The 23,575-nt window shown below is 59.7% G+C and overlaps 2 protein-coding genes across 5 annotated transcripts in view; one reads left to right on the top strand and one right to left on the bottom strand.

Moving 5' to 3' along the window:
• Positions 1-918: 918 nt before the first annotated feature.
• Positions 919-8,811, top strand: NFKB2 (nuclear factor kappa B subunit 2). 2 transcript variants are annotated; one of them, XM_061459333.1, is made up of 24 exons: positions 919-1,216; positions 1,361-1,450; positions 2,089-2,133; positions 2,575-2,653; positions 3,111-3,151; positions 3,242-3,340; positions 3,587-3,738; positions 4,339-4,445; positions 4,568-4,726; positions 4,828-4,932; positions 5,076-5,161; positions 5,287-5,425; positions 5,503-5,622; positions 5,728-5,910; positions 6,071-6,212; positions 6,351-6,465; positions 6,653-6,860; positions 6,951-7,120; positions 7,272-7,374; positions 7,484-7,713; positions 7,908-7,977; positions 8,081-8,253; positions 8,325-8,436; positions 8,519-8,811. In XM_061459333.1, exons 1-24 carry the CDS (start codon positions 1,172-1,174, stop codon positions 8,632-8,634), a joined length of 2,889 nt encoding a protein of 962 aa, XP_061315317.1. In that variant the 5' UTR covers positions 919-1,171; the 3' UTR covers positions 8,635-8,811. The 2 variants fall into 2 exon arrangements, with proteins under 2 accessions (XP_061315317.1, XP_061315319.1); XM_061459335.1 differs by lacking the exon at positions 1,361-1,450.
• Positions 8,812-10,220: 1,409 nt separating this feature from the next.
• The window catches only part of PSD (pleckstrin and Sec7 domain containing), a 46,315-nt gene continuing 32,960 nt past the window's right edge, over positions 10,221-23,575 (bottom strand). For all 3 annotated transcript variants that reach the window (XM_061459330.1, XM_061459332.1, XM_061459331.1), the window contains 7 exons: positions 15,361-15,404; positions 13,886-14,064; positions 12,997-13,067; positions 12,316-12,473; positions 11,836-11,980; positions 11,056-11,199; positions 10,221-10,783 (listed from right to left, as the gene is read on the bottom strand). In XM_061459330.1, coding sequence (XP_061315314.1) covers positions 10,544-10,783; positions 11,056-11,199; positions 11,836-11,980; positions 12,316-12,473; positions 12,997-13,067; positions 13,886-14,064; positions 15,361-15,404 — 981 coding nt within the window. In that variant the 3' untranslated portion in view covers positions 10,221-10,543. The remainder of the gene's footprint in view (positions 10,784-11,055; positions 11,200-11,835; positions 11,981-12,315; positions 12,474-12,996; positions 13,068-13,885; positions 14,065-15,360; positions 15,405-23,575) is intronic.

Below are 23,575 nucleotides of genomic sequence, written 5' to 3'. Positions count from 1 at the left end.
AGTAAGTCTGAGGTTGCCTAAGGTTACTCTTCCAGGAACAAGGAAGCAGGTGATGACGTTCCAGCTCTGCTTGACGAGCAAGGTGGGCTTCCTCTAACATGTACTGGGTGAGCCGGAGCTGGGGAGACGCAGATGTGAACCCGTGGCGTTCCTTAGTCATGCTGTTTGCTACAACAAGTGGAAGTGTTCAGGGCAGCCGTGAGTGAGCTGTGAAAACCCCTCTAGAGGGCATGAGGCTGATGGCACTGGAGAAGGGCTGCTGTTCTGTTCAAGGGGCACAGTCTCTTCTCCAGCATCTTTGGTCCTGTGTTCCCCCAGCCAGGCTCAGTGGGTAGGGTTTGAGGTAGCTTTCCCAGCGCACTGAGGTAGGATGTTTGTCCCCTCCTTCACCTCTCTGGGAAATCTGTGCCAGCAGATGAGGTGACTGGCTGGTGGTGCACGCTGAGGCTGCCCAGGCGGGATGTCCTGTGGGATCCTGACAGCAGGCTGTCCGTGCTGCTTCCCACAGGCCAGTGGGCTTGTGTCCCCTGCTCCCAGGCTTTCGGAAGCCCCTGTAGAACTGCAGGAGGAATGTCCCGCCTCATTTTGCAGTGCTGGATCTGCACCCTCCTGCACCCCTGCTGCACCTGCAGGTCCCTCTGATCCCATGTCCCAGTCTGCACCGCTGTCTGGGCTGCATTTGGCAGGCAGGCTGGGATGCATCCTGGAGCTTGGCTGGGCTCAGGTGGCAAGCCAGCCGGGGAAAACCTCAGGCCTGGGGCTGCAGGGCAGCCCCTTTGGAGGACTTGAGTGGCTGGAAAATCTTCTTGAAAAGGCTCTTTTCAGCTTCTGAAGAATATGAGTCACGCACGGATTGAACAATCCCCTTCCTTCCCCTCTTCTCCCACACACCCAAAATCCCCTGAGTGGGACCTGTAGCAACCACTGATTCAGAAATTCATGGTATGAGGGCACTGCAGAGTTGGATAAGTTTGGGGTTTTCTCTTTTTTTTTTTTTTTTTGTTGTCTCTTTCCATCACTTAGCGAGAAGAAATGTGGATCAAGAAAACGTGCCTGGGGGCTCTGCTCTGATCCTGCCCCTTTGCTAGAAGTCTCTGGTGATTTCCCACAGCCAGGCAGACCTTGACCCCAGCGGGACCCCTGTCTGTGGTATCTGGCAGTCCCCGCCGCGATGCTGGGGCTGGATGGGTTGCTGAGGCCTGCCTCTTCCTCCCCGGTGAGTAGGAGGGTGCTGTGGGTGTCGGGAAGGGGCCCCGCTGCTGGCAGTGCCTTGCCAGTGTTGGCGGGAGCGCGCAGCGCTGGGTGGCGGGAGATGCTCCCACGGGGGGCTCTGGAGCTGCCGCTCCTGCTTTGAAACCAGATGCTTCCTAGCGGGAAAGAAGGAATGGGAACACCAACGGCAAATGCCTCTCTGAGGCTCCTGGCGCGGGAAGGATGCAGGGGCTGCTGCGTAAGTGGAAACTGGGGGAGCGGGAAAGGACCCCTCTGGGTGCCTGGCAAGGGGCTGACTTTGGTCTGCGGAGCCCTGGAGAGCTTTCCCTGGCCAGGGGGCAGGACGGCTGGCTTTGGGGCAGCCTCTCCTGTTTGGTGCCAGGTCAGCTTGGAGGAGACATCCCTGTGCCGGAGGTGAGATGATGCGATACAGGGACCCGGGAGGCCCCCGGGGCAGCTGCCAGGTTTTTATGCCGCAGTCCGGGTCGTTTCAGCTGCGTTGCACTACAGGTCTTGGTGGGATCGGCGCAACGGCTTGTGAGCGGGACTGGTGCCCGAAGCGTGGCAGGCGGCTGGGGACGGCGGGCGGAAACTTGGGACCTCCGGCGCGGCGGGCGGGCACCGGGGTTTCCAGCCCGCCCGGAGCCCAAAGCTCCCGGGCGGCGAGGAGCGGCCGGTCTCACCGCCCCCGGCGGGCGCAGGAACGGCCGTGCCCCCGTGTCGAGCCGAGCCGTGCCCGGGCCGCGGCCGTGCGGGGCGGGGCGGTGACGCGCGGTCCCGTCATTTCCCGGCTCGGCGGGGTTTCTAGGGACTTTCCGGAGCGGCGGTGCCTTCCTGCCGCCGCCGGTCCCCGCTCACCCCGCGCTCTCCCCGCAGGCCGGCGGCCGGTCCCGCGCAGACATGGACGAGCACTTCCAGCCAGTGAGTACGGTGCGGACCGACCGGGGCGGGGTGGCTCTGCCTGGTCCCGGCATCGGGGCTGAGCTGGAGCAGTGCCCGACCCCACGAGTGCGGTGGGAGGCGGGCGACTGTGCGTGCCCCGGGGTGGGCAAGGGGGGTTCTGCAGGTGCCACTGCCGTGGGAGGTGCGGCGTCTGTGTCTGTCCCCAGGCTGGGCAAAGGAGGTCTGCTGGTGGCCCCAAGGGTAGGCAATGAGGGGTTGGCGCCTGCCCACCCCTCTTCTCTGGGGGAGACGGGAGAGCTGTGCCTGCCTCCCCCATCTCCCCAAGGTGGGCAGTGGGAGTCTGTGACAGACTCTCCCCCCTCCAGGGTAGGAGATGGGGGTCCATACCTGCCCCCTAGGATGGTTGGGATTTCCAGCCCTGGCACACTCATCTCACATATCTTCCCTCTTGCCACCCAGTGCCTGGATGGGATTGACTATGATGACTTCAGTTTCGGCTCACACATGATGGAGCAGAAGGAGCCCCTGATGGAGACAGGTAAGGGCCCCTTTATCTGTGCCCTCCCGGGGGTCCTCAGCTGCAGAGGGATTTCCCAGCAGGCTGAGTCACATCTCCTAGTTCCCAGCGACACCACGGGCTGTGTCCCTGCTGGCCCCACTGTGGGCTGGCTGGGAATCCCTGCCCTGTGCCAGCGGAATGGGGTCTCTTCCTGCTGCTCAGTCTACCAGGGACTTGAGGTTGGGCTGTGACAGGTCTTCAGGTGCTCCCCAAGTGCCAGAGCATCCTCTGGCCCTTCCCTCCTCTTCCTGCTGCTCTGCCTGCTACTCCCGGCTGGACTATGACAGCACAGGGGCTGGGGGCTCTGAGGACTCCCCTGGGAGAGACAGGGGTCACCTAACCTTCCACACCATCCCCATACCTCCAGCATCCTTACTGGGAGCATGTACTTGGGTTGTCATGTATTTATCACTGGTGCCTCTTCTCTGTCCTGTAGTGGAAGGTCCCTACATTGTCATCATCGAGCAGCCAAAGCAGGTAAGGACGTCACCCAAGCAAGGGCAGGTGTAGCTGTCTCCCCTTGCTCTTGTAGGCCACCCTTGGCTGACCTCCTCTTTGCCTCTGCAGCGGGGGTTCCGTTTTCGGTATGGCTGTGAGGGCCCTTCCCATGGAGGGCTGCCGGGAGCATCCAGTGAGAAGGGGCGCAAGACCTATCCCACTGTCAAGGTGAGCACTGCCCTGGGGAGGGGACAGGGCAGCATCTTCATTTGGTGTTCACAGGCACCGGGAGAGTGCCTTGAAGGGAGGACAGGAAATGTATATTAAGCTCTTTGTTTCTTATGGCACTGGAGGTATGGGAGGGCTGCAGCAGGAGGAGTGGTGGCCCTGCTGATAAGTAGCAGAGAGGGGTTTGCAGAGTTCTGCAGGCTCCTGGGGTACTGTACCTGACTCGCATCTTCTTTCTCCCTGCAGATCTGCAACTACACGGGGATGGCCCGGATTGAGGTGGACCTGGTGACACACAGCGACCCTCCCCGTGTGCATGCCCACAGCCTGGTGGGCAAGCAGTGCAATGAGGCCGGCAACTGCGTCGCGATCGTGGGACCCAAGGACATGACAGCTCAGTACGTCTGAGGGAGACCCGGGATAGCCTCTTGCCTATGAGGGTTGGTTTTGGGACTGGTCGCAGCTTGCTGCTGGGGAGAAGAAGGGGTTTAGTGCATAGAGTTGGGTTTTGCTGGATAGGGACAGGAGTAGGTTTAGACAAGGCCATCAGTGCAACTCTGTTCCCTGGGCATTTTGCAGAGCCCTGGGTCCAGCATGTGCGGCTTGCTGTGGGGTTCTGTCCTTGGGGTTGCAGCTCCCCAGTTTTGCTGTGGCCAGTCTGCATCACAGGGTTATTCAGTAGCTGCTGCAGTTGCTCTTAGAAATCTAGCCCTGGCTGCTGACAGCCTTGTCCTTTTTGCATCCCTTTGGCGCCCAGCCTTCCTGGTGCTCCTCTTTGGACTTGTCACGTGTGGGAACCCAGAGTTCACCGCACACCTCTTTCCTGGGCTCCTTTCCTCTCCTCTGTGGTTGCTTCTCTTATGCCCTGCACACACTGATCCCCTGCTGCCCAAGCAGCAGTTACTCTGTGCTTCTCTCAGCTCCTTCCTGGCTGTGGGAGCCTGTGTGCGCCAGCCCTGGCGCTTCCAGATCCCAGCGAAATCCCTCTTTTTCTCCAGGTTCAGCAACCTGGGAGTGCTCCATGTCACCAAGAAGAATATGATGGAGATCATGAAGGAAAAGCTGAAGCAGCAGAAAATGCGCAACAGGAGCCATATGCTGACGGGTAAGGGCAGTCAGTGGGACTCAGCACCTGGGAGTGACAGCTGGGCTTAGCATGGGGCTGGGGGGGACATAGAGCCCTATCCCCTTGCTTAAGCCTGAGGGCATCTTCCCCTGCTCTGGCAGAAGCAGAGCTGCGTGAGATTGAGCTGGAGGCAAAGGAGCTGAAGAAGGTGATGGACCTGAGCATTGTGCGGTTGCGCTTCACTGCCTACCTTCGTGACAGCAGCGGGAACTTCACACTGGCCCTCCAGCCTGTCATCTCAGACCCCATCCATGACAGCAGTGAGCATGGGGCGTGGCTGGGGAGGGGATGGGGCAGGATGGGGTAATGAGGGGTGCTCTGTCTGCCACAGCAGCTCCCAATGCCTCCTCTTGCACTGCAGAGTCCCCAGGAGCTTCCAACCTGAAAATCTCACGGATGGATAAGACAGCAGGCTCCGTTCGGGGTGGGGATGAGGTCTACTTGCTGTGCGATAAAGTTCAGAAAGGTAAAAGCCATTCCCCACAGCTGAAGCCTTCAAAGGGGCCATGGCAGGAGAGGTCCAGGGCCCTTGAGCGGGCAGTGGACCATGTTCCCAGAGCCTGGCCAGGATGGGGAGATGAGTGGTGCCAGCACCTCTTCTCTCCCCAGATGACATTGAGGTGCGTTTCTATGAGGATGACGAGAACGGCTGGCAGGCTTTTGGAGACTTCTCCCCCACTGACGTGCACAAGCAGGTACAGGGAAGGCGGGGGCATGTCCTGCCGTTCCGCGGGGCAGGTGGGTGCCCTATGGGGTAGAGGAGCCCCATCCCTAGCTCCAGGGAGGAGCAAGACCCCATGTTCGTCTGCCCTGCCCACAGTACGCCATTGTCTTCCGCACACCCCCGTACCACAAGCCCAAGATCGACCGTCCAGTCACCGTCTTCCTGCAGCTGAAGCGGAAGCGGGGAGGGGACGTGAGTGACTCCAAGCAGTTCACCTACTACCCCGTGGTGGAAGGTGAGCACCCCCGGGGCAAGCCAGCGTGCCCTCCACTGCCGGGGCTGCCCCTTACGCTGCTGCCCCTCTCTCTTCAGATAAAGAAGAAGTGGAGAGGAAGCGCAAGAAAGTCCTACCTCAGTTTCCCCAGCACTTTGGTGGGGGCTCACACATGGGGGGTGCTGGTGGTGGGGCCGGGGGCTTTGGCTCTGGAGGAGGTGAGTGGGGACAGCTCTTCCCTTCCCTTGCTTGTGTGGCTGTAGGCCAGCCCTGGGGTTCCCTGCTCCTCTCCGGCTTCACCTATCCTTCCCCTTGCTCCATAGGCGGGAACCTCAGCTTCCCCTACTCCCCGGGGCTGGCTTACAACAGCATCTACTCACCTGGCCCCCACCCCGTGGGGGGCTACCAGGGGGGTGTGCAGATGAAGGGCCCCGAGGCAGAGGGGCCTGGTAGCAACGGGCAGGTGCCTGCAGAGAGCACATACTGCAAGGAGCTGCAGAAGCACGGTAGGAGGAGGCTGGGGTGGAGTGAGGGCTGGGGGACATCGCTCGGGAGAGGTGGCATGGGTCAGGGACATCACTCTCCTCCATGCGCCGGGGTGATGCAGGAGGGTAGAGGGGGGTGCTGCTCCTGGAGGTGATGTTCTTGTCCTGCTTTGCCCCCCAGCCCAGCTCTGCCAGCTGTGGATGCTGGCATTGGCCCATCGCAATGCCCATGCCCTGCTTGACTACTCTGTCACCGCTGACCCCCGTGTGCTGCTGGCAGTCCAGAGGCACCTGGCTGCATCACAGGATGAGAACGGAGACACGTGAGCACATAAGGGGTTTGGGGAGAGAGTGTTAGAGCCTTGTTGGCCATTAGAGCCATTATGGGGGCTGTGGGAGATAGCAGGAAGGACCTGGAGAAGCATGGAGCTGAGCCAGGGGCCATCCTGCTCTCTCTGCAGGCCTTTGCACCTTGCTATTATCCATGAGCAGACAGCTGTGATCAAGCAGCTGATTGAGGTTGTTGTTAGCATACCAAGCCTGGATATCATCAACATCTCCAACAACCTGCAGCAGGTACATGTTTCCCAGAGCAGCCGGTTCTCTACCTGGGGCTCACTCCCATTTCAACACCCTGTCCTGCTTCTGCTCTCACTGAAGGGAGGCTGCAGGGCTGAGCACAGTGCAGCAATGGTGGTGAGGACCTTGGTGCAGGACTCAGCTCCTCTTGTGAGCGATACTGAGGGGTGCTGCTGTTCCACAGACACCACTGCATCTGGCAGTCGTCACCAAGCAGCCCCAGGTGGTCCAGCTCCTGCTGCAAGCCCATGCTGACCCCACCTTGCTGGACCGCTACGGCAATTCCCTGCTGCACTTGGCACTCCAGACTGGTGATGAGGAGGTGCTGAGGACACTGCTGGCCCACCTGGGCTCGGCTGCCCCTTACCTGCTCCGTCTGCCCAATTTCCATGGTGAGTGGGGCTTGGAGATGATGGGCAGAAGCCTGGAAGTGCTGTTGTGGGCTCGGCTGGGGACCTGCTGAGCCTCTGCCCCTGTTGCAGGCCTCCTCCCTGTGCACTTGGCTGTGAAGGCAAAGAGTCTGGCCTGCCTGGACTTGCTGGTCAGGAAGGGAGCGGATGTGAATGCCGTGGAGAGGCAGGGTGGGAGAACCCCTCTGCACCTGGCTGTGGAGATGGAGAACCTCAACATGGCCACCCACCTAGTGAAGAAGGTATGGGGCTGGTGGCTGTAGGACAGGGATGAAGTGCAGCATCCTGCAGGGCCCTGGCAGAAGGAGGGGGGTGCCCTGGGATCTTGGGGTGACATGGGTGGCAGGGGACTGCGCCCTGGCAGCCTGTGCTCAGAACCTTGTACTTCCATAGCTGGGAGCAGATGTCAACAGAAGGACTTTTGCTGGGAACACCCCCCTGCACCTGGCTGCTGGCCTGGGCTCCCCCACCCTCACCAAGCTGCTCCTCAAAGCCGGTAAGGTGCTGCCCTCCCTCCTCTCCCTGCACCGCAGGGTGCCCAGGCACAGGGCAGGCCCCTGGGCCGACCTCCCCTGTTGGGGGCTCAGTCCATCCTTCCCTCACAGGGGCAGATGTGCTGTGTGAGAATGATGAGCCCGTGAGCCCGTCCTCATCAGAGGCCAGCAGCGACACAGACGCCGACTCCGAGGAGCAGGAGCAGGCCATGGAGCTGGGGGAGCTGCTCCCAGCCGTGGAGCACAGCACCAACCCCGAGCCCCCTGTGCAGGGTCATGGGCAGGCAGGGCACAGGCTGCGCCGCTGCCACGCACCCCTGGACCTCACTCGGAGCCAGAAGGTGTGTGTCATGGTGGGACAAACCCCTGGGAGCGTTTCTGTGGGGGCAAAGCACAAATGGGACAGAGGACAAAGAGATGCTCCTGGAAGGATACCTGTGCCCTTCCATGTCCTGGGGAGAGGTGTGGTGTGGGAAGGCAAGAGGGGGTTGTTTGGTGTGTTGGGGGATGCTGACATCTCTCTGCCTGTCCACAGGTGCGGGAGATCCTGCTGCAGGCCTCCCAGCAGAGCCCCACGGCAGAGCTGCCCACAGCCCCCCAGCCAGGTGAGCGGCCCCTCTCCCCCCAAAAGCACTGTTCCTAGGCGGGGCAGCACCCACCTGGCAGTGAGGAAGGGCAGCCTGTGATGAAGGAACATCTCCTGTACAGGGAAGGTCCTGTCGCTGGACAGTGAGGCGCTCCAGGGGCTGGAGCAGCTGCTGAACCAGGACTGCAGCGGGTCAGATTGGATCGAGCTGGCCAAGCGCCTTGGGCTCTGCAGCCTGGTGGAGACCTACAAGGACACCCCCTCGCCCAGTGTCAGCCTCCTGCGCAGTTACGAGGTCAGTGCCTGACCAGGGTGCCTCTGTCCCTCCTGTACGGCCACCGGCCCTACTCTGCCTTCTTTCTGCAGCTGGCGGGGGGCAGCCTGGGGGGCCTGCTGGAGGCGCTGGACTCCATGGGGCTCCGCAAGGCCGTGAGGATGCTCCACAAAACTGAGGCACTGGAGAAGTTGCAAAGCACAGGTAAGGGGAATGCAGGGCTGGGGGGTGTTCCATGCTGCTTCCAACTCCCCATTGCTGACAGCACCTGGGGCTTGCTTTGCAGAGCTGAAGGAAGACAGTGCCTATGGCAGTGAGTCGGTGGAGGAGGAGCAGGCACCCACACTGGCCCTGAAGCCGGGGGGTGAGCTGCCCCACAGCCAGCAGCCGCAAGTGCACTGAGGGGCCGGCAGCCATTACATCCACCTGGGGGTCTGCATCGCTCCCCCCCCCAGCCCTGCCAACACAAGTGCCTTATGGACTTGCCAGGACTCAGGGGGCAGGACACAGCTGGCTCCTGCCCTTCTCTGCTCTTATTTAATGGTCCCTCTTCTGAATAAAGGGACACTGTTTCCATTAGCCAGTGCCCTCCCTCTCTCCAGCCGCGGCCCTGAGCCCATGGGCACTAACCCCCTGGCAGCAAGGAGGCTGCCTCCTCACCATCACTCCATGCTGGGGCTGTCCCCAGACATGGGGGAGAAACCACAGCGCACACAAGAAGTGAAGAGCAAGTTTTACTGAAGTAACTGAGAGAAGAAGCTGTACAAAGGATTTTCTCCCCCTTGAGCCGCCTGGGGCAAGGGTGGATTTTTTTCCTTTTTCTTGTTCTATATTTTTTTCCTTTTTTTTTTTTTTTTTTTTTTTTTCAATAGACTTAAAAGAGCAGAATAAAAAGTTTGACACATTCGCAAAGTCAGTGCTGAAACCAGCCGGGTCCTGGGTGGCTGAGAACAGTGTGTATGTGCCAGCCCCCTGCCCGAAGCCCTTCCACTGTCCCCAGACCCTTCCCCGCACACCCCAGGCACTCCTGCGGTCCTGCTGCACCGTCAGCACCTTGCTCCAGCCAAGCATCCTCCAGCCCCTGGGGTGCTGCGGACTGCCCCAGCCTGCCCTCACCTTGGCAAGGAGGGAGGCCATGGCCAAGGAAGGGGCTGCACCACTGCTGTTGCAGCACGAGGACTGCAAAGTGCTATGGACCAGGCTTTGCTGGCATGCATTGGCCCCAGCCATGCATTGGAGGAGGATCATGACAAGGAAAGCTGGCTCGTGAGGACCCTCAAGTCAACCCTGGCGTCAGGGGTCACTTCCCATGGGAGTACTTACTTACACTGCTACCCAGTGTGCCCCGGGTATGATGCTCACACCCAGGCGATACAAATGGGGCTGGTCCAGCTGCCAGGGTTTGGGGGGCGGGTCATGAAGCATGGGAGCATCAGCCTCCCATGCAGCCACAAGTGCAACAATGGGTGCTGCCATCCCAAGGCTGCCGGCAACTGCAGGGCTATCTCCAAAGGGTTGCTGGTGCCAAAGCAGGGCTGGGGAGCAGGCAGCAACACACACAGGAGCCCATGCTCACCTTGCTGCAGGATGGGGAGCTGGGCCTCCCCCTGAGTCCATGTAAAAATCTCCTGCCCCCCAGAATGCAGTGCCTACAGGACATGGCTGGGTTTGTGGCTTGTTTGGTTTTTTGTTCAAATAGTTCCCCAAAAGCATCAAAAGTAGCCCCCAAAAAAACCCTCCCCGGTGGTCAGCTCAGTCTGGTACTAAAAAGTGCAAAACTGTATCACAAAAATCAGTCAAAAGTTGTAAGAAAGCGGGGAGGGTGCAGAGGTGGCAGGGAGGGGGCCAGGTGCCATTGCCCTGATGCCCCTGGCCACCAGCCCCATGAGAGGGGAGAGGCCACAGCTGGCCCCCTCCTGTCTGCCCCCCATGGCACAATGGGGCTGGAGGAGAAGCGGCCGTTGGCTTTGTTTTGCTGCATTTTGGACTTCTTAAACCACTGAAGAATTGAGCCCAGTGGGTGGGTTTCAGTTGGTCCCTGTCATCGGCATGAGCTCCTGCAACCACGCACAGGACAAGGAGGGGGAGGAACGAGTCTGATGGGGTTGACAGAGTGGGCAGCTCCCACGGGCGAGGACCAGGGACTGTCCTGCTCTGCCACCACCTCTGGCGGAGGCCCTGCAAGGCTGGTGCCTGCATAGCACGCAGCCCAGATGGACGGCTCATGCAGGATCTTGGCAGGCACGTGGCCTCCACCCCGGTGCCGGGGGGCAGAAACGGAGCTGCAGCGCAGGTGGCCGATGCCCCTCGCTTATGACTTCTGGGGATGGCAGGGGGGCTGGCGGCTGGTGCGCTCTGAGATGTTGCGCTTCACCTTGGTGGCCGTGCTGGAGGGCTCCACGTTGAGCGAGGGGCTGGAGCGGGACTTTTTCAGACCATCATCCTCCCCACCCGCTGCATCGAAGAGCGTGGACTCAAACGCTGCTAGGTCCTCGGAGCCGGCCTTCAGCTTGGCCCGCAGCAGCATGGCATAGGTGCCGTAGCGGGATTTCTGGGGGCACAGTGCAGCAGAGAGAGGGGTTGGGAAGCTGGGCCAGCTCAGCCAGCACCCCAGGATAGCGAGGGGATACTTGTGGTCCCTCCACACCAGCCAGCATTCCAGGGTGGGGGGGATGCTCATGGTCCTGGACCATAGCAGTGGCATGGTGCAATTCAGCAGGTGGGGATGGGGGAGAGAGTCCCATCACTCAGGATGGCCAAGCAGACAGGGACAGAGGGGCTGAGGGTAGTGGGATGTGTGTGTGTGCGCGTCTCCCAGCTCACCTCAAACTCCAGGTACTCTTCCTTCTGCTTCAACTCCTCATACTCCTTGCCCTTCACCTTCTTCTCAGGTAGTGAGGAACGATGCTCCAGCAGCTCTGCTGACATCGTCTTGAACTTAGTCTCGTGGCTCTTCACCTGCTCTTCCTGGGGAAGGGTGGCACCATGTCAGTGCCCTGCCTCTGCCCTCTGCTCTTCCCCCATTCTGGCAGTGTGAACAGCCAGGACCAGAACAGGTTTTTCCCCTCTTAGGTGCAGCCAGGATCTCAGCCTCTGCTCCTGGGTTGGGTTTTGTTTTGTTTTCCTTTGTTAAGGGCAGGCAAAAGCACAGGCCCTTGGGTGCAATCTGCTCCTGCCTCGTGGAGGGGCTGGCTGCAGTCTTAAAGCAGAAGAATTTAATCCTCTCTAAAACTAGGCTGGTGTTTTTAATCCTTTCTGCTCTATGAATAACTGCCCTGGCACACGCGAGCGCCAGCTAATCCCCCGGCCTCTCAAGGTCCCGGTAGGACCCTGCGAGCCGTGTTGTGGGACCACGTTCTCCTCCAAGGCTTGACTCCGTTGCCCATCTCCCACCCCTGCTGACAGGAACAAGACCTTGCCACCCCCAACAAACTCAGCACCCCTTTGTTCTGTGTCTCCATGGCCATGCTCCCTCAGCCCTGCACCCTGCTGAGAGGCAGCTGGGCAAGGGGCACCATATGGGTCCCTCTGCAGGGGACAGTGCCACCAGCAGATCCAGGGGGCTTGCCCCATGCTCCTGGCTATCCTCACCCCATGGCTCACCTGGGACAGTCTGGTGCAGGAGCTGGGCAGCAGCGGGCGACTAAACTTCTTCTGGGAGCCAATGGCTGCGGGGAAGGGGGGTGCAGAGAACATGGCTGCCACCACATTGATGCGTGTGATCCACGAGTGCATTTGTTCAGGGTTCCTGGGAACAAAGGTCAAAGCACAAAGGAGCTCTAAGTGGCACCATCTATGTCACAGGCAGAGGGAGCTGCCTTGCATAAGATCCGTGCTCCTCAGTTCTGGCCCTTGGCCAGCCAGCACCTGGGGCTCTGCCCACAGTGACTTGGGCCATCATGAGCCCATCAGGGTGGGAAGAAGAGGAGCTGAGCAAAGCACAGTGCTGACAGTGACTCCCTTTCCTTCTAGAAAGGGACAGGACAGGACAGAGCAATGTAGCCTCAATCCCACCCACCCCTTCAGTCATATGAGCCCCTGCGCCCCAGCGTGTGGCCCAGCCGGTGATCCTGAGGAACTCACTGTGCTTGGAAGAGGAAGACCCTCCAGTCAGCTGTCCTGAGGTAGAACACATTGGGTCGCTTGCTGTAGTCGGATGCCCGCGTGGCAAGTGAATGATGGATGCTAATAGCGTTCTTCAGCTCCTCTTCTGCCAGAGCCTTCCCTGGCTTATACTCCTCCTGCGAATCACAGGGTGTTTCAGAGCCAGCTTAGGGATGCACCCCATCATGAGCCAGCTCTGTGACACTGCAGGAATGGCAGGCAAGCACCTCCAGCAGAGGTGCTGTGAGCTCTGTCTGCAGCTCATGCTACACACATGCGGAGAGGCTGCACAGCCCAGGTGCATGGGTTTGGCCACAGCATGGTGGCTGTTCCCCGTAGCCCCACAGCTGGGCAAGTTTGTGCCTGCATGAAACTGGAGCTGCAGCACCACACGTTGCCCAGGGCAAAGACCCTCTATCCCCAGACAAGCCCCTGCACTCAGGGCCCTCAGCTGGCAGCTGCTTTCACTGCCCAGGCTGAGCCTGAGCACCCCCAGAACAGGGATGCCACCAGGTCCCGAGCAACAGCTCAACCAGACATTGTGGAATCTGCTTAGGCCAGGCTCTGCAATGCTGCTGTGGGAACTGCCATGACCTCCCTCCTGGGTTGGGGATGATCCCTCTCCCTGGCATGGATGTGGGCAGCCCTGCTGCTACCTACCTTCTGCAGGTAAAGAATCATCCCCTTCAGGATGGCATGGAAGGACTTCCAGCCGCGCTTCCCTCGAGGTGCTGCCAGGGAGAAGAGAGCAGTGTATACATCAGCCCCAGCACCCGGTGGGGGGAAGGCACCCCCATCCCCACCCTCCTCCAGCCAGCCCTGCCGCGACGCACATCACCCACCCCGGGGAAGGGTGGCACGCCAGGACTGTCCCCGCACACCTGAGCCTGTGCCGGCCGCGGGCCTGGCAGATGGTGCTGCTGGAGGGGGGCTGCCTGCTGCCTGCTCCCGGGGCTGCACCGCTGTGCTCCTGCTGAGCCGCTGCCCCCCGGATCACGCTCAGCCTCACCACTGCCTCCCCACTCGGGGATGAGGTGCTGCCACCTGCCAGGTAATGCTGGCTTTGGAGGGAGGCTGCATCTAATCAGATCAAGGCAGCATTAGATGGACAGGCCTTACGAAGGGATTTTATGGTAGAAACTGTGAACGTGCCTGGCAGCGCCCAACCCACTGTGCAGCTTGCTCATCACACCACAGGGTACCTTCCTTTGTCCCCGCTGTCCTGTGGGAAGGGTACATCTCCTGGGGGGCCCAACCCACCTCCCTGCCTGACTCCTTTCCAGCACTGCATGCAGGGGCTGTGCTGCCATCTCAGCCTCTGCCCAGCCCTGAAGACTGCACGGAGAGGTTTTGAATGTCCACAAGCTGGGGGCTGAATTATGTCCAGCACAGCCAGCCAGCCATGGCACAGGGAGATGATGCTGCAGGCTGGCATGATGCTACAGTCAGACACCATGTAGTGACTCCTGCTCTGCTCCCTGTATTATTTCTGGAACCCACTGGTGCCCTCTCACCCAGAGTCCCTCCTATGGGATCCCCAGGTACCTACTTTTCTTGCAGTCAGGATCAGCATGGATCTTGCGCACTAACAGACCATGCTTGTAGGTGGCAATGCTGGAGTCTTGGGAGAAGTCCAGAAAGGGGTTACTGCAGCTGCTGATGCGCTTGATGGACTTCGGGTTGGGATCTGCCAGCTCTGAGAGGGACTTTCTCAGCTCCTCTTCATCTCTGCCAGGCACAGATTTGGGCGGGGAAAGGGTTTGTTACCTTGCTAGGGACAGCAAATACCAAGCTTCCCATTTGCCAGTGCCGCCACCTGTAGGCCCAGTTTCTGAAAGGGAGGACAGGAGCAGCAGACCAGGCTGAGCAGTCTCCCATCACCATTGGCAAGCATCCCATAACCAGCCATGCCTCTGTGTCCTGTCCCTCTAGTCAGCTGTGGTGCTGCCTGGCCCCTCAAAACACAAGGCATGGCAGCATCTGCTGCAGGTTCAGGGTGGTCCTGCCTGCCCCAGGGAGCAAGGAGCTTTCTTGGACAGGACTGGGGCTGATGACGAGCCAGGGGCCATGGTGGAACAGCACCCTGGGGCTTGACACTACAATAGCCCCCTGGTCCATGGTGTATGGGCATGCACGTCCCCAGCTGGCATGAGTGAGGGTCTAGAAAGGACACCTACCCCCCAAGAGAGACTCAGGCTGTGGTCTGAATGCCTTCAAGGCAGCAGCTGGACTATGGGGGCTGAGAGCTACCAGTAAAGGGGTGCAGGGAGCCTCTGGTGGGAGGCCTGAGACAGCACCAGCTCGGAACAGGGGCATGTGCGGGCAGGACACAGGCAGCCCCGGCACCAGGAGGCAGCTCTGTCCTTCCAGGTCATGGCCCTTGGCGCTGCGAACAGGCTGCATCGGTGCTGCTCCCCCCGCCCGGCAGGAAGATGTGGGAGCCCAGAGCTGCTGCCTCCCCCTCCCTCAGACCCGCTGCTGCTAATTAAACCCCTCAGCATCTGCCGGCGTCGCCATGGCAGCAGCCCGAGCGCATTGGCTCAGTGCTGGCGGCACCGCCGGGCTGATTAATCCCCGCAGCGCGGGCGCTGCCGCTCCTGCTGCTGGAGATGGCAGCTGTGGGCGAGGGTGCGGGCACCCCGCGGGGCCCCGGCACAGCCATGGCCCCCAGAGCCTGGCCGCTGCCAACCTGGACACGGCCGCCGAGCCAAGAAGCGACGCCAAAGCCGTAGGGAGCTGGGCTCGGGCTGCCTCCCGCAACATGCCAGGGAAGGGGTCCCCATGGAGGTGCCAAGGGCAGGCAGGGTGCATTCCCTGCATCCCCAGAACATCCCGATCTCCCTGTCCTTCCCATGTCCTCACAGGAGCACTCGCTCTGCAGCATCACAGCTGATAAAGGCTTTTGGGGCAGGGTGATGCTCTGAAGGGAGCACAGCAGGAGAGAGGAAACCCCTGCACCAGCAGGATGGCCCTGCTGTTCACCCCGGGCCAGGGAACAGCAGCATCTCCCAGAGAGGTACTCACATGGCCCACTGCAGCTTCTCATTCTTGATGGAGCCGTACAGCGTCTGCAAAGGGAAGAAGAGGCGGTCAGCAGGAGAGTAGTGCAAGCTCCCAGGGGTTGCTTCAGGGCATAGAGGGGCAAACTCAGGGGTGCTGGAGGTTAAGGCAACCCCAGGTAATTTTGTTCTGGTCCACATGTCCTGGCTGGGCAAGTCGGCTGACCTTGTTTCAGGGCTATAGGCTTACACGTTCTCCTGGGCAACACAGGACCTGCAACCCTACACACAGCCCAGGCACAGCACTGGGGACAGCCCTGGCTGTCTCCACCCTCCTCCCCTCCCTCTCTACCTGCATGTGATGGATGCACAGCATTATCAGCATGATGGCGAGATATACCAAACATCTCCAGTCCTTGGGACAACCACTTCTCCTTGGTCCAAGGTGTCCCAGGCTGGCCAACGCACAGATTTCAGGAGGCCTGGACCCCAGGACAGCAAGCCCTCTGGATGCATTTTGATGGTGCCTGTCCACATCGTGCTTGGCAGGACTTCAGGCTGCTCCAGGGCCTCTAGTAGCTCCACGCCACAACATACCACAGCCAGCAACCTCCCTGCAATCAGCTACATGTCCTGGGCTGGCAGAGACAGCTCATGGCAGCACCCAGTGCTCTGCAGCAATGCAATGTTCCCATTGGAGCACACTTGGGCTTCAGGAGATTTCAGCATGACACTGGCCCTGGACTTGCAGAGACACCAGCATGCTGTCTTTCATAAGGCCCTCAGAGGAACTTGTGGCTGATCAAGGCAGGATGGGTATTTGCCTACTGCTGGGCGGCTGCTGCTTGGGGTGGCTGTGGCCTGTCCCTACCCTCTTCCCTGTACCCCCAAGCACCCTGCCCTCCCTGAGGATCCAAACACCATGAAGGCAGGAACTGCTGCCTGCATCTCAGCACAGGAACAAGGTAATCCCGCGCACATGAGATGCTCCAGGGCCCCACTCCCAAGTGTTTGTCCGGTCTGAGCTGGGCACAAGCCAGAAGCACTCAGCAAGGCTCTGCAGCTGGGGAGGCTCTGGAGAGGGTTTCAACACAGCGCTCGCAAAGGGCTTCGGAGTGAGATCTGGAAGGCATCATCCTTGGAGGAAAATAATTGAGTCTTGTACAGGCTGTTCAGGCAGCTGTCAACATCCATCACTGGACCAGAGGCTGCTGAGAGATCTTACTGGTGGTTGAGAAAGCACAACTGGAGGCATGCAGGGGCATGGGGAAGCCGTCCAGCAGACAGGCCACAGCAGTGTCTGTGGAAGGGACATCCATCACTCCCTCAAGAGGCACAGAGGCCAGGACGGAGAGGGGACCAGCTCCTCCTGCACTTCCCTGTCAGGAGACGCTGGCATAGCACCAGCTTGCTTTCCTCTTCTTGTTCCTCAGAGGAGGAAAGGGATCATCGCGATCTAGCAGGTGGGAAGCAGAGTTCAGTTGTCTGCTGGGAAGACAGGAGGCTTACAGAAGGGGTACAGCCTCAGCACCTGAGAGAAGATTAGACCCCAGTCCCATTCACGCAGTCCTGGTGCTGGAGGGGCAGAATGCTGGGGGGGGGGGGGGGGGGGGGTAGAAGCCAGTGGGGCAGGCAGGGGCATGGACTGCAAAAAGACCTAGAAAAGAGCCTGAGGAAAAAAAAAAGCCAATCCAGAGTCCTGCCGAACATAACCTGGGAGCAGAGCAGGGGGAGAAGCAGGCATCTCAGAGCAGTGTAGATGATAAGGAGTCACCATGGGAAACAGAAGGGATCTTACTCACTGCCAAGAATGCAGCCGAAAGATGCTGAGAACAAACAGACACAAAAAGAAGGCTGAAAAACCAGCACACAGAAGTGGGGACTGGGAACAGCAGAAAAGCTCCTCGGAAAGAGAGGCAGAACAGGACATGTGGCTTGGCTCAGTAGTGATACAGAGAGGGATCAGCTCCCTTTCCCCAAGGAAGGGAGATGTGAGCCAGCTGAACAGGGATTTTGGAGGGCAAGGTGAGGTGCTGCACTGGAAGGGACCATGGTCCTCAGCCCTACCATAGGGCTTGCAGGCAGGTGCTGCTAAACACCAAGTGAATGAGCTGATGTCAGAAGATGCTCAGAGAATAATTCTGGATGGCACAGTGCCGGAGAACAGCCCGGCAGAGCACCTTGCTACAAAAACCTGGCCCTGGGATGGCCAGCGAACACTTCAAAGGCTGAACTGCTTTGTGGCTTCAAAAGGCTGGAGCTGCCCTGCTGCAAGCCCTGACAGCATCACACAAGCCCACTGTGGGCAGGAGCTGCTAAGTACTCCCACCTCAGAGACGGGGAGCACAGGCTGCTCAGCTCCGGTACAGTGGGACAGCGAGAGGCAAATAGGGGGACTGAGGGGATTGTGAGAGGGCAATGCAGAGCTTTACGTTTACACTTATATCCTGCCAAGACTCTGCTTGGCTAAATGCCACCCCCAGCCAACACCTGTCTCAGGAACAAAGCTGTTGGACTCAGCCACAAAGTCTATCCTGCTTTTCTGATTCCAGGGTAGTACCGCTGTCCATCAGTCCACTAAACTCTGGGTTCTTCAGTGCACTGACTGTTTCTGCTGGGGAACCACAGGCAGTGCAGGCTCCTGAAGCCTAACACAACCACGTCAGCAGAGAGTAGGGTCACCAGTTTCATCCCTCAGCAGGTCCCTCTCTCCAGGCTGTGTTTGCTCCATGGATTCACTCCCCCTGAGCCAAAAGGACAGCACCTCTTGGCACCTCTGAACTTGCAAGCACCCAAGAGGAAGTAGGGTGCTGGCTTCATGCCAGTGTGGCTGAACCCAAGTATGGCTGGGTTGCTTTTTTTTTTGTCATGGCTGGGTCATGAGCTCACTGCTGCAGCATGCCGGGACAGCCAGCCAGCTCTGTCCTAGACATGCGCAACACTGAAGAGACCTAGGAATATACTGTCCCAGTGGGATTTGTCACTGAATCAACAACATCTCTCTTTGGTGCCCTTCCTCCTAAAAGCAGGCTGAGAGGACGTCCCTGAGTCCTCTAGCAAACATCCTACTCCAGTAAATGTTTCCAGGAAGAGTGGGGGGCTGCACTGGGCAAGAGGCAGGTGGTTCTGATGCTCCAGCCTTAGCACCAGTCCTGCTTATGGCAGTCCTGCACAAGTGGGAAGGTGGAAGACATTCCCCTTCAGCCCCTCTGCTCAGAGCAGATCAAAACTGGGTCTGGGGAGCTGGGCAGCAAGCTAGCCTGAATGCAGCCTTGGTACAGGCTGCATGGAGGGCTGTAGCCCAGCACTTAAGTAGCAGAGGAGGGTTAAGGCAGGAATTTAGGCATCTGACAGAGAGTTTTAACCCTTTCTGGGGTGCACCTTTTATGTATCAAAACTGTTATGGATAGACAGGTCCCTTTTCCATTCTGCTGGTTCCTGCATTAAGCAACACAGTGCCCAGCTCTCAGCACTGCAAGATGCCCTGTGCAGGTCAAGGTTCCCCTTCCTCCTGTGTTGGCCCTGTAACCAGCCATGGCTCTGTGACATTCTGCTAGACAGACTTCACAGCCCCCAAGCATCCTCCCTGCAGTCATTCTCCCTCTTTCCATGACTGGCAGCATTTCAAGATGAGAGCTCAATTATTGGCTTTCCCCAACTTTTCATCAGCAAAAGATCTTTCTCTACACCCAGTCACAAAGCTCTGTCAGGTCCCCCAGGCACCCAGACCCCCACAGCTGCGCAGATATGAATGGCATGGTCAGATCAGGGCTGTATGTCAGACAGAACATACCTGTGTCAGGTCCCTAATTCACCCTGGCAGCCCCATCTGCACCTCTGCTGCCCAGCATGCACAACCCATTCTCAAGAACAACTCATCACCTGGCACGCACCAACCCTGCTGCGCACATCATGTCCCCCTCCACTGCAGAGAGGCTCCTGAGTGCACTCTGAGCAGAGCTGTCCTGGGGACAGACTTTTTTCACTGTAGGATGGGCTGTCACAGGAACAATGTCCTGTGTCACTTTCCACCCTGCTGCAGGCAACAGCAAAAAGCGGGAGACGGCTACCCATCCCTGCCTCAGCAACATCATAAGCTGCACAAACATTTTTTAAAACATTCCTTGCTCAGCCAACTACTACCCCAGGGGCAGTAAATCCCTCCATCCATCCCAGCACAGCCCCACAGCGCGGGAAGCAACAACCAAGCATCTCCCAACCGCATGTTTCCATCCGAGTGCGTCACAACTTAATGCTGCCCCCAGACCGTACTGCGCTATGACAGCATCGCTGCTTGGCATGGCCCTGATGGCCCCACTGGGCTGGTTTGGACCACGGGGGCTGCCCAGGCGATGCTGGGATCCCCCTGCCCGCTTTGCCCCAGCCTGCCTGCAACAGGGGGGCAGGCGATGACTCTTCTCTCTCTGTTACACTGGAGACGGACACCCGACCGAGGTAGGACGTGCCCAGAGAAAAGCCTGTTTCCTTCTCCCCACCTAGGACCATTGCACACTAGCATAGCACCTCCAAAACGGATACCGGCTCACAGCGAGCAAGCACTTGGCAGTAAAAAGCCCTTTTTTGTCCAGGCAGCCACTCCTTCCTCTCCAGCTCCGCTCGGCAGGGAGCCTGTGCTGCCGCGCTGCCCCTCCGCCCTGCCTGCGGCTCTCCCCGCCGCCCCAGCGGGTGCGGATCTGCCCCGGCTCAGCGCAGCCCTTGGCAGGGAGCCCGCAGAGCTTGTCACTTATGCTAAGCCGGAGGGCTGGTCCCAGCGGTACGGCTCTGTCCTGGATTCTTTTCGCAGCGATGTTTTTCAGCTAGCGCTGCTGTCAAACCACGGCGAGCGGCGCAATGTCACCCAGGTCTCGCCGCGCTCCCGCTACCCTCATGCTTGGGGTGGGATATGGGGGGAATGGCAGGGCTGGACCCCCGGCCGGAGGGGTGGCTGATGGGCACCCTGGTCCGCAGAGAGCGGACAGGGGAGGGAGACGGGGCTCGCCGCTCGCTACATCCACGCCAGGGCTGAGGCTCGTGCAGCGGGCGGGCCGGCGGCTGTCCGGGCGTGTCTGTCCGTCTGCCCATCCATCCGCCCGTGTCCCCGCCGGGGCGCAGGGCGCTGCGCATCCCCTCGCGGCGCCCCCCTCTCCCCCGGCCCGCCACTTACCGGCTTCTTCTTGCGGCGGCTCTGGAGGCGGCTGACCACCAGGTCGGTGTAGAGCACCGGCTTGAGGGTGCGGGAGCGCTGGGGCCAGCCGTAGCAAAAGGTCTCCACGCCGCGGTAGTTGCGCCCGTAGCGCACCGAGCACATGGAGCGGGACCGCATGCGCCCCGCGCTGCTATTGATGCTGTTGACGCCGATCATCCTGCCGCCGGCAGCGGGGAAAGTGGCGGTGCCCGGCGGCCCTGCCCTGCCCTGCCCTGCTTGCCGCGGCCCGCGTCGCCACCACCGCCGCCTGTTGAAGCCGGGCCGGGCCGGGCAGGGCTCGGCGACTGCTGCCCGACAGAGGCGGAGCCCGCCCCGCCCCGCCCGCCGCAGCCAATGGCGACCCGCGGCGCCCGGCAGAGCCGAGCCGAGCGGCGGAGATAGCGGCCAGCATCCCGCCCGGGGCGACACCATCCCCGGCGCTGATGCCACACGAGGTGCCTGAGCTGCCCCCGGTGCACCAGCTGCCCGTCCCTGCCCTGCTTCCGCTCCAGCACGGAGAGTGGGAGCAGGGGGATGGACCCTCCCGGGTCCATGGGGCTGGGGGACAGCCGTGGTGACATCTTCTGTGCTCCAGAGGCCGGGCAGCACCTCCACTCTGTGCCAGCTGGGCAGGCTTAGAGCTGCTACCGCAGCCCAGCCCACACCAGGGACCTCCAAGGGCTGAGCTGGTAGGAGAGAGGCCCAGTGGAGGTATGATCAGACCTTCAATCTCTAGTGCCCATCCCACACTTAACCCTCCTGCCTGTCCCTTCTGCTCAGGCTAGAAAATGAGTGGCTGGAGACACCCAGCTGGTTAAGGGCAGGACACAGATGCTCCAGGCAGCTCTCACTGTGAAGAAGCAAAAGGCTGGGCATCCTTGCAGAAGGCATGAGGATCGATGCGTAATTTAGTTAGGCTTGACTGAGTAAGAGACATGGCCAGTGGAGAAGGGGAAATTTTCCACTCTGTCCTAACTGCTTGGTGTAGTGATCACGGGGCAAAACTTGTGAGGGAGGGAGCATGGGTGCCTGGCACATGGGCTGCCCCTGGAGCCACAGGAGCAGGGAGCATATTATTCCTAGGGGAAAGAGGGAAAACAAAAAAGCCATAGCCCAGGGGATCCGACTGAGCAAGCGCTTCCATGATTATAGCTCAGAGGTGGGAGCTGGGGCTTTCTTCCCACATTATATTCACTTACCCAGCACTCCGAGCGTCTGAGCCCCGCTGTTGTGCCTCTAAGCTGGAAGGTGGGGGCCCATCCTACCTTCCTCCCCCGGGGACCCGACTGCATTGTCAGCCTTAATTCATTAACATCTGTGAAATGCTCTGGGCTCCTAGGCTGGAAGACAGCACAGATTTGGCTCACTCCTGCAATCACTCATCAGCACTGGGGAGAAATGGGGTCTCATTTGGACATACTGCATTTCTGCCAGCCAGGAAAGCACAAGGTTAAGCTAAACCAGTAAGGAAGGTGGGGAAGAGCTAAGGCTCCATAAAGTGATCAATCATGTAAAAATCAAATCCACACCTCAAATACAACAGACAACCAACAAGAGTGAGTGAAATCCCAGGGGGCCTAGGCTAAAATCACACTGACAAGAGAAGAGCAATATCTCAAGAGCTAATCAAAGTATCACCATCTCCAGGACATCCTGCTTTGCCTCCTTCCTTACTGCATGGGCAGCTGCCTTCATATGGCCACAGGGGTTTGGGTCCAAGCCTGCAGACATAGGCATCTTTGGGCATGGGTTCTTGTATCTCCAGCATAGCTCCCTGCCCCAGTGGGAAGACACCTGAACTGGAGAGCCGGGCAGCCCTGCCTGCAGGGTACAAATCTCCAGGGGAGGTGTCAGAGCCAGAGGGAAGGAGCATCGCTGGTAAGGCATCACTGCCTTAGCTCACTGGAGTGCCGTGTAGGACACAGCAAAGCACAGCCAGTGAGGGGGACGTGGAGCTCAGCTGTGAAAGCACAAGCTTTCGAGTGTTTTCGTTTCTCCTGCACAAAACTGGGATTGTTTACACTTATTATCTAGTAGCAGATAAAGTTATCGTCTGACTCAAGCTGCCGCTCGCTCTCAGGCATTGTGCTGTGTTTGTCTTGGGTCTCCCAGCAGCCAGATATGAAGGTAATGCCCGGGCTCCCTGTGGGTCTATTCTTGTTGCTGTCCCCAGAGTCACAGGGGATGGTGGCCTTGTGTCCCCTGCAGCCACCTAGGTCCTGCCCCAAGCTTTGGGAAGCTCCTGTGAAGCCTGCCAGCCCTTCCCCTCCCCTGCTGCCCTTAGGAAATGCGCGTGCTCCTGGAGCACTAAAATTAGCCAGCCAGCTGTGCTGCACGCTTGCACAGGAGCCTCAGTCCCCAGGCACGGCCTGCCAGCCAGGTCTGTTGAGGAGGCAGCATCCTACCCTGGTAATGGGGCTAGCCCAGGCTGACACAGGGAGGGCAGCAGGACAGCCTTCCCTATTTCTCTGCCCCCTGAACCTGGGCAAGGACCAATGCACCAAGCAGCTGAAAGCAGCAAGTGGAAAGAAGAGAGCGTCTTCTCTGGCTTGAGCCTGGCCAAGGGGCAAAGGCTGCCCAGGAGAGGCACAGCCCCATCAGTCATGGTTCCTTGCCAGCTCCTTCCCCAGCACAGGCCAACAGCACTTTCCCCATCTCACCCACCCCAGGAACCCGCTCCTCCTTGCACGAGCAGGGTCTTCCTAAAGCACAGTGGTGTTTCAGGTGAGGAGCTCAGCCTGCTCCACACACGGTTCCTCACGTTGCCTCTCGCCCCCCTCCCCAGCACAGCTCCCGTACAGAGGCGGCTGAAAAGCGGCGGTGGGAAGCACCGCAGCTGCAGAGGGAACAGGCCATTTTTAGCAGAGCAACCTCCCTGCTGCTGGGCTGCGGGCACAGCTGTGTGGGGCTGTGCTGCAGCGCTGCAGCCTCCCCCACTCCCTTACACACAGCAAAGGTCTTCGTCTCTACCCATGAGGGAAAGCCTGTGGCTTCATGGCACTTCCTCACCAGCCTATCTCCCACTGGCTGGGATCTGATGGGATAATTTGATCTC

This window comes from Pezoporus flaviventris, unplaced genomic scaffold (assembly GCF_033815535.1).
Source record: "Pezoporus flaviventris isolate CSIRO_AGI_PZ_B2104156 unplaced genomic scaffold, CSIRO_AGI_Pfla_v1 ptg000029l, whole genome shotgun sequence".
Lineage (NCBI taxonomy): Eukaryota > Metazoa > Chordata > Aves > Psittaciformes > Psittacidae > Pezoporus > Pezoporus flaviventris.
This window is presented reverse-complemented; position numbering and strand designations above follow the sequence as displayed.